At 40.6% G+C, this 14796-nt stretch overlaps 2 protein-coding genes across 3 annotated transcripts; both read left to right on the top strand.

The window, feature by feature from the left end:
• The first annotated feature begins 1785 nt into the window (after nt 1-1785).
• On the top strand, nt 1786-4721 carry LOC120745775 (natterin-3-like). Its single transcript, XM_040050923.1, has 2 exons — nt 1786-2100; nt 3102-4721. The coding sequence occupies exons 1-2, from the start codon at nt 1986-1988 to the stop codon at nt 4190-4192; spliced, it is 1206 nt and encodes a 401-aa protein (XP_039906857.1). The 5' UTR covers nt 1786-1985; the 3' UTR covers nt 4193-4721.
• A 318-nt stretch (nt 4722-5039) lies between these two features.
• On the top strand, nt 5040-11464 carry ptrh1 (peptidyl-tRNA hydrolase 1 homolog). 2 transcript variants are annotated; one of them, XM_040050925.1, is made up of 6 exons: nt 5040-5265; nt 5344-5429; nt 6240-6459; nt 7615-7714; nt 9231-9276; nt 10821-11464. In XM_040050925.1, exons 1-6 carry the CDS (start codon nt 5235-5237, stop codon nt 11097-11099), a joined length of 762 nt encoding a protein of 253 aa, XP_039906859.1. In that variant the 5' UTR covers nt 5040-5234; the 3' UTR covers nt 11100-11464. The 2 variants fall into 2 exon arrangements, with proteins under 2 accessions (XP_039906859.1, XP_039906858.1); XM_040050924.1 differs by having other exon boundaries at nt 5040-5429.
• Nucleotides 11465-14796: the final 3332 nt, after the last annotated feature.

Below are 14796 nucleotides of genomic sequence, written 5' to 3'. Positions count from 1 at the left end.
ACAGTACATTAACAAGGTCATTGAAAAGTTTCGCCACATACTATTAAAATGTTCCACATTATCTAAGTACCTGACCTGTCCCTATGTACGCACATAGGTACGAGTCAGTTCACACAATTTTTCCAGCATTTCATCACTTCATAGGAGATATTAACAATTCATTTTGAGGGCTGAAAATTTTTAAGTTGTTAAAACAGTGCAACCAAATTAGTTTTCTCCTTGGGTATCACAATGGAAAACCAAATTCTTTCTTACTTCTTTCAAAATTATTTTACTCATAACCAATTTTCAATTCACGTTTCAATAGCAAAACTGCACCAATTCATCATCTGCATTGTAAAGTAACAGAAACAAGCATTCGTACCCTGGATGTCTGGCCTATTTTAGTTTTTTCAAATCCTCTGAGCGGGCAGAAGACTTCATGACACTCACAGCCTCTGTAAGACTGTGTCCTTGAACAAGACATTAAAGCTGCCAATTGGCTGTAACTGTCAATATGATTACACACCATATGAGTGTAACGGTATGTTGCAGAAGCTCAAACAAACTCAGTTAGTTTTCCTCCCTCCATAGAAGTTTGATTTGAAGTTTCACGTGCAGTTATTTTCTCTTCAAATCTTTCAGTAAAAACGTTTCGATTCAAAGTGAGCAGCAGGACAGAGCAAACTGTGAACCAGCCAGACGAGAAGCTTTATCTCTCCTGTTTATTGAGGGCAATAAGTCTGGGAGGTTTTAAAGCTTCACACTTACTGCAGGTAAGAGTCACTGCAGAAGGAACCTGTCAAGGTAAAAAAAAACAACAAAAAAACAACTTCTCTATATCTGAATGAACGGCTGCTGTGGGCTTGAATTTAAGGGGTTCTGTTTTTTTGTTTTTTTTATCTCTGTCTTATCTGTCATGTGAAATCAATAAACAGATCAACAAATTTCAGGTCAAAATCTTTCTTACTGTTTGGTTTTATACTCGGCATTCGGGGATGATTTCTTAAGTCTGATCTTCATTTAGTAATCTTATAAACATACAGTAATGGGACACTCAGTTTATAATTTACCGCCTTAATTACTAATTTATGTGACGCTAATCCTGATGTGACATCATGCAGATGTGACTTTCTTTTATTTCATTCACTTACCTAAAGTAATTTCTATACATTGTATGTAAGGGCATGTGATACTGGTACTATTTAGATTCAGAGCTGGTTCTTTTTTCATTCATTTGGTTTCATTTTTAGAGAAAGATTACTGTAATTGGGGATTTATATTTGATGAATTGTAGCAACCTAGCTGTGTATATGGGTACAGTCATTTATAAACACCAGTGATCTTTACATAAACAACAAAATAACAGTCTTTTCTAACAATACACTATTTAAAGATATATATTTTAAAGTACACAAGCTAAGTCAGCTGTGTGTGTCAAAGGCTCATCACACACAGGCAGAGTAATCAGTGTTGCATATATTATGCATACAAATGTAAAAGTTTATAAATGCATCTTATTGTATAAAGTTCTCACGTCTGTTTTCTGACTAAATATTTATATCAATAAACTAAAAGTCAAGTAATATAATTTTTATTGCCTCGGACATGAATAATAAATCTTTCAATGTATTCTGACTCGTCCAAAGCAGATTACTGGTAAGTATTCGTCTATATCTGTTTAATTAAAAATAAGAAAAAAAATTAATTGGATTAAAATTGACTCCTATTTTTAATAGTTTTCCATTTTTTTTTCCATTGATTTAAAACTGTGTTGACCACATGAGTTTTTTAATGGTTGTTTATTTTTAGCTTTTAGAAATGTACATTTCCATGTTGCAGCGTTCGGGCACAGTGACAATGGTCGGGCATTGTACAGCTACAAGCATTTCACCCCCATGTCATACTGTGTATGGTTGTGTGTGTGTGACAAATAAAATTTGAATTTGAATTTGATTGCCAACTGATGATGACATACTACTGCCGGTGTTTCTTTGTGTGTCCAGATGAGGTGGTGTGTTGCTGTTCTCCTGACACTTCTGCAGCTGTGCAGCCCGGCGCTGCAGTCTGACCCGCTGCTCTACGTTTTCCAGCAGCAGGATGGGGAAGAAAAACCCAGCAGTCAGTCACATTATAATCCTACAGTTTATCACAGCACATTACTTTAATGACTACATGACTCCTCCCACTAGAAAAATAAGAACCGTGTCTGAGCTCCAGTTCTAATCACTTGCACCTGTGATTTCAACACTCGAACTTGCACACAGCTGAATCATCTACTTCTGTGTCAGACTGATAAAACCTGGATGTCAAGGATCATCAGTGTTCGTGAGAGCAAAGTCTGCAGTTTGAAGACTTCTAACTTTTAAAAAATGCATTGCTTAAAAATGTGTTTTAAAATTTATTTAGGTTTTTCAGGGGAGAAGAAATTACACTGATAATTTAAAGTCTTAAAACTTAAATAAACTCATGTATCAAATATGACACACTGGGCATTAAGGGGGGTTAAAGCACTGAAAAGGGGAGATTTTTCTGGCCACACCAACCCTACTCAGCCTTCTTGGCAGATTTGGCTTTCTTTATTTTAGTTTTTTCTCATTTTGTTTCCCCCAAAATATATTCAAATGACGCATTGGTCTTTTGGCTCTGTAGAACGTGTCCAACTTGCATCCGAGATGTGTAAGTCCAGTTAGTCAGGCTGGGACTAAAAATAAGAGGAATGTTGGAAAAGGTTCAGAGGAAATAGCAACCAGGTTTAATCTAAGGGATTGCTTTGTAACACTTTTTTCCATCACCTCATGTATGGTGTTATGGTGCGCTCATGTAAGGTTGTGTTAAGATTGTGAAGGTGCTGAATTTATATTAAGACCCTAACCCAATAACTGTCACTAGTGGATACACTTTCATCCTCACGGTGCTTAAAAAATAGGTATGAAACTACCTGATGTCAACAATGTTTCTTTCTGCTTAACACTTTGGTTGAAAGCAAGTGTCAGTCTTTCATTCAAACTCGATTCTGCTTTTGTCTTAACAGTTTTGGTAGTAAATGTTTCAAATGAGTTGAAACTTTTGTTTGTCTAGAATAAATCCTACAGCCACTATCTTTCTATCTTGTCTTACAGAGCCATGGCTTAACCCCACCTTGGGAAATGTTGTTCCTTCCCGGGGAGCTCTCAGCCCTCCTAAAGTTGCAGAAACCTCAGAAACTGAGACGACTTCACACTCAAGCCCCATGTTTGGTGAACATGTCAACCTTAGGTGGGTCACATGGAGCGGTTCCCTCCCAAATGGCGCTGTTGCCATCTTCAACGGTTACACCGAACGTACCGACTATGTGTGCAAAGTCAACTGTGAGGCTGGTTTCTACACTCCCAGCAAAGGGAACTTCTGCCAGTACCCCTACGCTGACAAAGAATATGCATCCTCCAAGTTCGAAGTCCTGGTTAACGTGGACCACTTTGAGTTCCTGCAGTGGGTTGAAGATTCACATGGCTCTGTTCCTGAGTATGCCATCAAAACCTGTCCCGACTCAGACATATATGTGGGTAAGAATAAGTATGGTCTTGGTAAAGTGGTGACCAAACATGAAGCCTTCTTCCTCCCCTGGGAGGGGGATGAGTACTGGTACAAAAACTACCAGGTGCTTGCTATCAACAGAGACAGCTACAGCCAGCACATCTCTCATGTAGAGTATGCCATTGACCAGATGGAGCTGTTCCACCATCCTCCAGAAGCCCTGAAGCTCACTAAGGTCACCAACCTGGAGTGCAGAGATGTGGAGAAGACAGTGACACTGGAGAAGACCAGTACAGTGGAGAAGAAATGGGACATCGGCAGGGAGACCCGCAATGGCTCTGTGTCCACCATGACAGCCAAAGTTCCTATCTTTGGTCCGGGTAATGTGGAGTTGTCCAAGGAGCAGACGGTGACCTTCTCAAAGGGGACCACCATTGTGGAGTCAATCAGTCACGCTGTCTCTGTGGAGCTGCTGGTCCCACCCAATCACTCCTGCACCGTGAGGATGGATGGCAGAAAGATGAAGGCTGACATCCCTTTCACCGGCCGGCTGAGCAGGACCAACCACAACGGAGACACCCACTGGACCTACATCACAGGCACCTATGACGGCGTGAGTGTTGGCGAAATCAATGCTGTGGTGGAACGGTGTCAGCCAGTGCCTGATGCTGTCCCCTGCTCCCCAGATCAAAACTGATGATGAGTCTGCTGATGCTTTGTTTTTCAAATAAAGCGCAATCAAAATTCAAGGTGAATCTTTGTTTTGTATTCTTTAATTTTTGGAGAATTTAAAAGAATTTTGACTCATTGAGCTCCAAAGCCCTACTGCTTATTTTGATATCTACACACTAATTTTAAACATGTAGCATCAATCTTTTAGGATTACATGAACTGCTATAGTTTACTTCCTATGTTGTGCATTTGGTTGCCTAACCAATAAACTTGCAAACTTGTTCTTCGTCTTCTTTCAGATGCTTCCTTTAGCAGTCACCAAAGCAGACCATCTGTCTCTATCTCACCCTATCCCTAGCATCTTCTTCTGTCACACCAGGCCTCTGCATGTCCTCTTTCAGTACATCCACCCATGATCTGTCACTGTGGCACTCCTAATAACATGCATTACATTTTGCTGTTCATCCGTTGATGAAAAGTTTCCAAAAGTTCAAGTGAAAGGGAAATTGCCAGAAATTGGGAAACTACTGTGTTCCACTACAGCCACAGCCATTAAACACAACAACAAAAAGTAGTTCTAAATAGAGAAGATGAAGTAAAATAAAGTAAAATAAAATTCAGTTTGTACATAAAAACACATTTCGATAAATGTAATCAAAACTCGTTTAAATTAAATATTTATTGAAATGTAAATAGTGTTAAAAGGTTCATTGTTTGCTATTTTCAGTCAATAGACTTCCAAATTTGTGTTTGCTGTAATAATCAAGTCGCCGAGCTAGATGGCGCTGTGTCCCCACAGAGGAGAAAAAGTCTGTCCGCCATGTTTTCTTGCTAGCGCTCGTTGAGCGGTTGGTAGCATGACAGGAGGGCAGGAAAAGGTTATGATTAATTACAAACAGATAATAAATATCTGACAAAGTTACAGTTCATATAGTGAACCCCAGACGAAATCGATGAATTGACAGAATCGACATGAATGCCCGAACAGGTACTGTTGCTTCATGACTGTAAATACATGTGGAAACGCCTGATTTCTTATTAACTGTCAAGAGAAGACGATCGGTTCTATGAGCCGAATGAAAAAGGGCTCAGTTTTAAGTAAGTTTTGCCAGTATTTGTTAAACTTTTTCAAGAAGTTGATTAACTTTCTAATGATGCGACGACTTTTGACGAGAGTCATAAACAGAGTTCTGCTGAGCGATCCGTTTTCACCTGCGATGATAATCGAAGCAGAAATACACAATCAAGGCCGCCGAAAGATGGTAAGTGTTAAACCTCGTAATCAGCTACATACTGTCTACTACACTCCAAGTTCTCGGGCAGCTGTATGTGTTTACTGCTATAGGTATTGTAAGCCCCTAAAACCAGTCGTCAGATCTCGCCAAACTCCATTGAAAGATCTGAGAACTTATAATTTTTGTAGGGTTTGTCAAATTGTTCATCACCTTACTACATTTTCAAAACAATTACTGAGTTACTCAAACCCCCCTTTGTAATTTGGCGTAATTGCCCTTAAATTAATTACTGGTTAGTGTGGGGATAATTTTAGAAGGAAAATGCTTTCATTCATTTCAGCCAGCTTGGGTCTTTCCTTATTGTTGTATTTTTTTCTATTTTATTTTAATCAGCATATCTAACAGTTTTATTTTAAAATGATGTCAGCTGTCCTCCCCTGTGTTAACTTGTCTTTGCCTTCATAGGCTTTTGTTAAAAATGAATGAAACCTCAATAAAGACCCTACAGTGTTTGCAGTTTGTAAGCAGCTATAGAAGCTTTATACAATACAGTGCAATACAACACATTACAATGTTGTCTATAGTTGTTTTTCCTGTTAACAGAGCTGTTACTGAGTTTTTGGTCATTTTTAAGTCTAAATCTAGAATCTCTCTGTGTTTGCATCTAGCTCCAGTTTAAAAAGCTTATTTACTCAGTTGCTTTTACCTTGTCTGAATATATGTGTAAATATATATAAAAATTCAACAGTCTGCTTCCTTTGACTCAGACAGTCTTCTGTTCCTGTAGCTTCACTGCAGAGGTGTATGCCTTTAACTGTGTGTCTGCGTTTGCTTCAGGTGGTGGGGCTGGGTAATCCGGGGATGGAGGGTACCAGACACAGCGTTGGTATGACAGTACTTGGTGCTCTCGCTGCCCGGCTCGGTGTGGCAGACCGCTGGCGTGGCGACAAGTACGTGTCCGGTGAGGTCATTTTGTCAGAAGTCCAGCAAACGAATGTGGTGCTGCTTCGTCCCCGGCTGCTGATGAATGTCAATGGAGTATCAGTGGCCAAAGCAGGTGAGGTCATTTCTGTCTTTGTAAGTGATTTTCATTAAATAAATTAGGCTTTTTTTCTTTCTTATCATCAGCTGTGAAATGTGGCATGTCTCTGCACAAGCATACTGAGGTGGTTCAACCTCCGTCATCTGTCACTCAGGCAGCCAGAAACAATTCAAGCTGGAAATTTAACTCCATTGAGGTTCAACCTGTGTTATTCAGCCCTGTCACTATATCAGACTTCTGTCTATGTGATTGAAAACAATCAGTGAATTATATTATTGAATGTAAAGAAAATTTAGTCCATGAATTGGAGACTTGTACAATATTTTATGTAGAGAAGCAGCTGCTCAGTACATGGAGGATGGATTCTGAGAGTTCTGTCTACTCATTCCTGCTTTTATAATATCATAATTGTAGGAGCCATTTTTTGTGTTGTTACCTTATGTGTAACATTTTTGTGTTTTCACAGGATGTTGTGTTTATGGGACTGTATTTAAGGTAGACGTGTAATTAGCGTCAGGTGTTGTTGGTCAGAAGAAGTGAACAGTTTGTGACCGCTGCGCTGTTGTGAGTTATGTTAAATGACTTTGGATACTAAGAGAACTGTTGAACAACAAATACAACCGATGGAATGCAATAAAGTTGTTAAACAGACAAGATAAGTACGGCTCGAGTTATTGGACTATGTCAAGTTTCATTCCTAACAGTGACACCGCATGACCCCCACCATCGAACACCTCAGTGGCTTCAGGCGTAGGCTTAGCCTCTACAACAATAATAAAAATGTTCAATCTCACAGAAAACCAAAAAGACTCTTAGTCGACCACTTCACGCGGCCTTCATTGGACATCGCTTCTGCTGAGAGGAGTCTTGTGTTGATCTTCTGATTGTGTGCTCAGTTTGCTTTAGGCTGAATAAAGACTTTGACACATCTTCTTTATTTTACATGTGAGAACTTTGATTTTTATTATTATTATTATTTCAGACTTTTTGACAGTTTACAGGTGTACGTGATGTTTGTGTTTATTTTACTTGCACATTTATATGAACAGAAGGAAGCTCAGGTTCAAAGTGTTTAAGGGTTCTGTACTAGTAAAGTTTTGTTATCCTGCTATATTATTAGAAGCAACCAAACTAAGAAACTTTTTTTTTTGTATGTTTTGATTTGTTTAGCTGCCAAATATGGCGTCAAGGCTGAAGATATCCTGCTGGTCCACGATGAACTGGACAAACCTCTGGGGAAAATCGCCATCAAACATGGAGGAAGCGCCAGGTGGGTCATCCTCTATCATAGTGTTGGGTCTTGGATTGCTTCGGACTCGCCGCGATCTGTTTACGTCACCAACAGTATTCATTATCTTAAGCGATGTATTGACAGTGGTGAGGGAAAGCAGTCACTAAAGTATCACCAGGGTACATTTAACATTAACTTTAAGGCCAATAAACAAATATATTTCTGTGTGGAAGTGCAAGTGCGGCTTTTAAACTGCATTTGCACTCATTCGTCCAAACTTTCAGACTGGAAAGTTTCTGTCTTCGTGGGGAAAAAACAACAGCAACAAGGCTCCACTATATTTTAAAGACCTGACAGTGTCTTGTCCCAGTAGAGCACTTCTCTCTCACACTGCAGGTTTACTTTAGAGCTTCCAAAAGTAGAATAGGAGGCAAAGCCTTCAGCTTTCAGGCTTTTCTTCTGTGTAATCAGCTCCAGTTTGGGTTCAGGAGACAGACAGCCTCGCTACTTTTGAAACTAGGCTGAAAACTTTACTTGAAACTTATTTTTTGATCAAACCTGGATCAGATGGAGGGATCAGGTGACCTCAAAGCATCCATTAGTGATGCTGCTATAGTCTCAGGTTGTTCAGGGACTTCCCATGATGTGCTCAGCACTTCTCTCCACCCCCTTTATTCACTCCCTGTGTGTTTATGCGTCACCACTGCATGTCATTAACTCGAGTCTTCTTTCCTATGCAATTTGTGTTTGTCCTTATTCTCTCTATACTCTCCTTTTTTCCACTTCTCTTTTATCTGTTCTCTCTAATATTTTAGGGTATTTACCTTTCACTATTAAGCAATTTGAAGCAACTGCTGTTGGGAATTGTCTTTGTACACATAAGATTGAATTCTCAACACCTCAGTGTTCAAACTTGGAGCATGTGGGAGCTGCCTGAGCTCTGCCTGCTGTGAACCTTGGTGTCTTCCCGATGTCGAGACGAGAAGACAGAAGCAGCACAACCAGAAATAACAGCGAAGTGAGGCCTGTATTTTAAAACCAACAAACTTCTAATCAGCACACACAGCTTCTCTCTTGGGCCTTAGTCATTCTGGTTCGTCTCTTGTCTCTTTTCTTCCTCCTGCTACTATTTTTGCTCTTGATTGCGCTGTTGTGATGAAGCCTCCCCGAGCTCTTCAGACTCTTATGCCTGACTCTCATAATGTTGCAAATGGTCTGTTTTTATTAATTTTATGCCATGACGCTGGTTGTATCTCATTAACTGTTTTGTCATTTTACTTACTAACAATAAGAATGGTGTTCAGTTAACAGGCGTCCCCTCTCAGTACGTTTCTCACTGCTACTCAGAGCAAGCTGGATAAAGCAGTTTAATCCTGCTTGAAAAGCTACGTTAGGCATTCCAGCCGTGTATAACCAGATGGTGATTTATGAAAATTTAATGTAATGCAAGAAACTGCAACTGGTGCATTTGGTATCCTGAAGATGGACAACAAAACCAAAGAAGAAAAGAGGTTGTCAGATTGATAAAATAAATGTCGCTTCTCCTTCCCCACAGAGGTCATAATGGAGTCCGCTCCTGCGTGGACTGTCTTCAGACTGATGTAAGTCACTGGTGTGTGTGTGTGTGTGTGTGTGTGTGTGTGTGTGTGTGTGTGTGTGTGTGTGTGTGTGTGTGTGTGTGTGTGTGTGTGTGTGTGTGTGTGTGTGTGTGTGTGTGTGTGTGTGTGTGTTCACTATCACACTGATGCTCTTTTTTTTATTTTAATGTCAGATTTATACTGAGAAACGTTTCGTCACTCATCCAAGTGGCTTCTTCAGTCTCAGCTGACTGCAGGTTTCCCCAAACGTATAAACAGTACATTTGCATAATGACTGAAACCAGTCCACTGAAGGAACAATGGGCTGGGAGGTCAGTTAGCTGAGACTGAAGAAGTCACTTGGATGAGTGACGAAACGTTTCTCCCACTACGCTACGTCCAGATGAACAGAATCAACTTTTGGAGATTTACTTTCCTGGATGATTGAGCATGCATCAAGACGAAACTGTTAACATAGTTTGCCGGTCACTTAATATCCATACGCAAAAGTCCTGAGCCGCCCCTCATTTGTTTATACTTTGTTAGTAAAATGGGAAATAGATGTAACGATTTATTGAAACATGCAAACATACATGGAAGTGCAGTTTTCAGTTCTAGCAGGCTGGTATGACCACCATCATTCTTATTCAACACATTCTGAACTCTGTGAGCAGCTTTCTTGTCATTTCTTTAAATAGTCTTCAGGAATAGTTCTCCAGGCTTCTTTAAGGACACTCAAAGCTTTTCTTTGGATGTTTCTGCATTTTGTTACAATCTCTGTTAAGATGATCCCACACTGCTTCAATAATGTTGAGGTCCAGGCTCTGATGAAGCCAATCCATGACTGGTAGTGCTCCACTGTGTTTTTCTATCCATGTATGCTTTTACTGCACTGGCAGTGTGTTTGGGATAAGTGCATCAAGGGACAGGTGCATGCATCAAGATGTGTTTGGGATAATTTAATGCTTAAATATGAAGCCATTGCCAATCAGATGCTTTCCAGATGGTATTGCATTGTAACATTTTGCACTTCATTATGTTCATGACTTATTCCGTTTTGACATGATCCCTAACAGCACTCGCTGCTGTACCTCTTTCTCGACCTCCTCTGTACATATTGATGACAGTTTGAATCATGACGCTTCCTCAAACAGTAGATGGATCAGCTGCAGGTCTTTTCTGGATTTTTTCCCCACAGTTTCTTGGGAACCTGACTTTCAGATATCTAGAGCAGATCATCTACTGTAGATATTATTTAGGCATGCCACTCAGCAAAAGAAAAGATATTGCTCAGGTAAAAGGACTGGACTGAAAAAGTAAAAAAAATAGGCCGTGTCCTAAGAAAAAGTTTGAAAACCCTTCTGAAAGGTGGAGAACTATTGCTCAAGCTTTAAAAATTGAGGTGTAGAGACTTTAGTATTTTACTGTAGTCAAATGCACTTTGAAAACATGGACATATACTCAACCAAATCTAAAATAGTATCAAATAACAATTAGATGAAGATATAAGTGTTTACAGCTTAAAAACTTGTACATTGTTTAACACCAGGATCTTTTTTCTCCTGCAGGTGATGCCTAGAGTTCGGATCGGGATTGGCCGGCCGACAGGGAAAACGTCTGTGGACCGTCATGTTCTGGGCAGATTCACCACAGAGGAACAGAAACTCCTGGATTCTGTTTTGGTCCAGAGTGTGGACCTCCTCCTTTCCCAGCTTTCCCAGCAGGACTCACAACAGGACTCCCCGCTCCCCTCCTCACCAGCAGGGGGCAGACAAGCTGCACAGAAGAGAAACGAGAGGGCCTGCTCAGGCTCACCAGCTGAGGACTCTGCAGCAGCTCAGAGCTGAAGCTGAAACCTGAACTCTGTTATCACACATAGAACTGCCTCAAAGAGAAAACATGAACCACTTTATCTGTATTTATTCACTTAAAGGTGATGTTGTTACATGAAAAGTCTCAGAGAACAAGAGGAGAACCGAGAAATCTTGTTGTCTTCAGGTTTGTTCCCTACACGATGAACCAGTTTTTTTTATTCACTTCGCTGAAAAGCTGGAAGTGAAGCCAGAAGCTTGGCTCAGTCTGTGGCAGAGGACAGTCTGTCTGTGAGATATGAAAATAAATCGTTATTAAACGAAATAAATTTGATTATCTGATTTTCATGCACATTAAGAGCAGTTGAGCATTTATTTACATTAAAAACATTTAAAATCTGCAAACTATAGACTCTCTGACACCAGTACTACTATACTAATACTAATAATACCTGCCCTGACCGACTAATTCTAATAAACTCACTGACCACTTCATGAGCTTCACCGTGCTCATACAGGTCTGGACTCCCTTTTGCCTTCAGAGCTGCCTTAATTCTACCTGGCACAGATTTAACAAGCTGCTGGAAACAGTCCTCAGAGATTTTGGTCCATGTTGACACGATAGCATCACACAGATGCTGCAGATTTGTTGACTGCACATCCATGATGTGCATCTCAAAGGTGCTCTATTGGATTGAGATCTGAGATCTGTTGAAGCTGTTAAAGTACAGTAAAGCCATGATATGTTCAAGAAGTTTGAGACGATTTGAGCTTCATGGTGTGTTTTCCTGCTGGAAGAGGCCCCTCTGATCATAAAGTGATGGACGTGGTCAACAACAATAGGTGGGCTGTGGCATTAAAGTAATCCTCAGCTGGTAATAAGGGGCCCAAAGCGTGCCAAAAAATATTTATAATATGAATATGTCCTCACAAAGATAGCCAAACTAACATGCATGTATCTGTGTGAGAGTCCTACACACAGAGTGGAGCAGGCGGTCACTATGCTGGTAATAGAAAACAATTTTGAGCCAAACCACCACCCTAATCCTACCGCACTCACTCTGATCCACAGCAGTTCACTCATAGTTGCAGACACACTGACATATCTAAAAATATTCAATTTACCTCCCACAAGCGACGCATACAATATATGAAATACTCTTCTTAATATGTGATGGGATGCTAACAACAGTTTATTATACTTTGCACTCTGCATTTGCACTTTCTTCTTGCAGTCGGTCAAAGGTCAAAGTCTCTGAGCCTTCAGTCGTGTGTTATTGATTTTTTTGTTCTTTATTTGATGATCATGTTCTTTAAGTTAGAGGCTTCCTGGATGTTTTTTATTCGTGAGCAATGTCAGTAGAAGGAGCTGAACCGCTCTAAAACAAAGACTTGTTGAAGCTCATCTTCTCTTTTTTTGTATCTGAGAGTCCACGTGTGACTCTGCCCCCGACATACGGTTCTCCTCTCCAGCTCGTCCTCCCTGTTGTGGCTCTTTTGGCCAAAAACATATTGATTTCCTCTTCCGATTGTCCCACTAATTGCGCCTCTTCATCAATTATGTGTCTTTAATGAGTTGCATCCCGTCAAGAGGTGCGCTGCATTCTCACACTGCTGAGAATGCCAGAGGAAGGTTAGCGGAGGAACGGAGGGTTCGGCGGGGGAGGTGGCGTACAAAAAAAGGGCAGAAAACAGCGGAAAGAGGCTGACGAGCCGCTGAATGAGGGAAATCAATACAAAGGAGGCCAGTAGATTGCGATGGAGGGCAGAAGAAGAAAGGCAGGGGAGAAACAAAAGGGGGCAAACATTGTTTAGACCCAGATTTTTGAGGCCTTCTGTCCTGCTGTAGCTCAGACGTACAATAGCTGTAGGGACACACTTGTGGACATGAGGGAGAGAAAGGGGGGAGCTCAAAGGAAACTTCTATGACACCCCCCACCACACACACACGAACACCCTTCGCCCTCCTAAACCCCCCATCTTTCTCTGCTGTGACCCCGTTGAGCCACCTTTTCCCTCCATCAGGCCACTTTCCCAGCCCTTCCTCTCTGGTCAGCTTTATGAGGCCTTACCAGCAGCTTCAGTAACTTTTCTTCTGTGTGGGTCAAAGGTCAAAAGCAGGCTGAACACCCAACCTTTAGAGAAAAAAAATAAATTTATTCAAGAACAGCCCTCAAACCCTCCCCCTGCGCTCTATTCCCTGGAATAGCAGCCCAGTGGGGGGTCTTCCCTCTAACTCTGAAGTAGCACAAAACGAGCCCTCGGACTCCGCTGGCAGTGGGAATTTAGATAATTTAGCTTATTAAGCAGAGCTATGTTAATGGTATGTATATATTTAATCAATGATACTTTATATTTGGCCCTTTAGAACATCATTTTCCACACTTGAATAAAAGTTGGTCCTCACTTGGTGAACCCTACTCCCGACTTTTCCCAAAGCTTGACCAAAGACTTATATTTCTGAGTGAAATGTCTAAACTTTAATGGATTATTTCGCACATTTCTAGCTCCATGTTTTTATACTTTGACTCTACCAGGGCAGCTCTGTGCAATTCAGAGTTCAAAATAATCCTTATTCATCTTACATTGGGACGTGCTGCAGCCCCTCAGTTTATCCCTAATGTGAAATAAGCTGTCGGGGGTCTTCTTTCTTTAAGGTGATCCTGCCTTTAAACTAGCTTCCTTCTGATTGGTTTCAGGAGGTTTGAAAAGCAGGTAGGTGGGGCTTCCTGTCTTTATGACATCATACTGATCCAAATGTAGGAAAAAACTCCTTGAAACTAAGTGTCTGAAGCCTGAACTTTTGGGATAACAGGGATTGTCTTTACATGCAGTGACCTCATAATATGATTATCTGAACCTTTGGGAATGTTAAAGGATAAGGCCTGAACCTCCATTTTAGCAGAGTAGACGTCCCTGGAAAAGCACAACAAGTCTTTGATGAACAGTTTTGATTATAGGCAGAAATGTGGGGACAGCAGCTTATTGAATTTGAGGATGTTTTTTCAGTGGGATAAACAAAATCAAGAACTATCCTCAGAGTATTCTTGGGTTTTTCAAGTTAAATCTAAAACCACTAAACTAATGTCTTAGCTCTGACTCAGCTTAGAGGTTCATAACGTACATACAGTGTCAATGATCACGTACTTCCATACTTTGAATATGTACTTTGACTCTGTAAATGCTGTCATGCTATAAAAACAAAGCTACAATAACTATTATCAGCGAGAGAGAGAGAAAGAGATGCCTCTTTAATGACACAAGTTTGAATTTATTTTGGATTTTCTCTAATACACACAAGGTCAAAAGTATACATAAAGGCTCAAATACATACACTCACTTAAATCTTTTAATAAGTGGGGCTAAAGCGTCTTCTAAGTTGACAAGGCCTAACCTAACTTCTCTTTAGTAATCATGATTGACTATAGCTGGTAGTTTTTCTTTCTGAACTCATCGGATTGATCATTGTTCAAAGCAGTGGGAAAGTCCAAGAATAGTAGAGTTGCACAATTTTACCTAAGTACAAGTTATTCTAATATGTCGCCCCTTTGCCAGCGTCTGGAACAACATCCAAAATGTCACCAGTGCAGTCCAGAAGATAATTGATTAGGATGTTCAAGAACAAACCCAGAAGCCACCAAGACTCAAGCCTGCCATGAATTGAAAGTGCTGGAACACCAGGGTGCTGGCAGAGAAAGAAGCTTCTGCTCAATGACTGACATGTTCAAGCTTG

The sequence above is a fragment of the Simochromis diagramma genome, unplaced genomic scaffold (genome assembly GCF_900408965.1).
Source record: "Simochromis diagramma unplaced genomic scaffold, fSimDia1.1 OVJJ01000131.1, whole genome shotgun sequence".
Lineage (NCBI taxonomy): Eukaryota > Metazoa > Chordata > Actinopteri > Cichliformes > Cichlidae > Simochromis > Simochromis diagramma.
The sequence above is the reverse complement of the archived record's forward strand: the minus strand, read 5'-3'. Positions and strand labels throughout refer to the sequence as shown.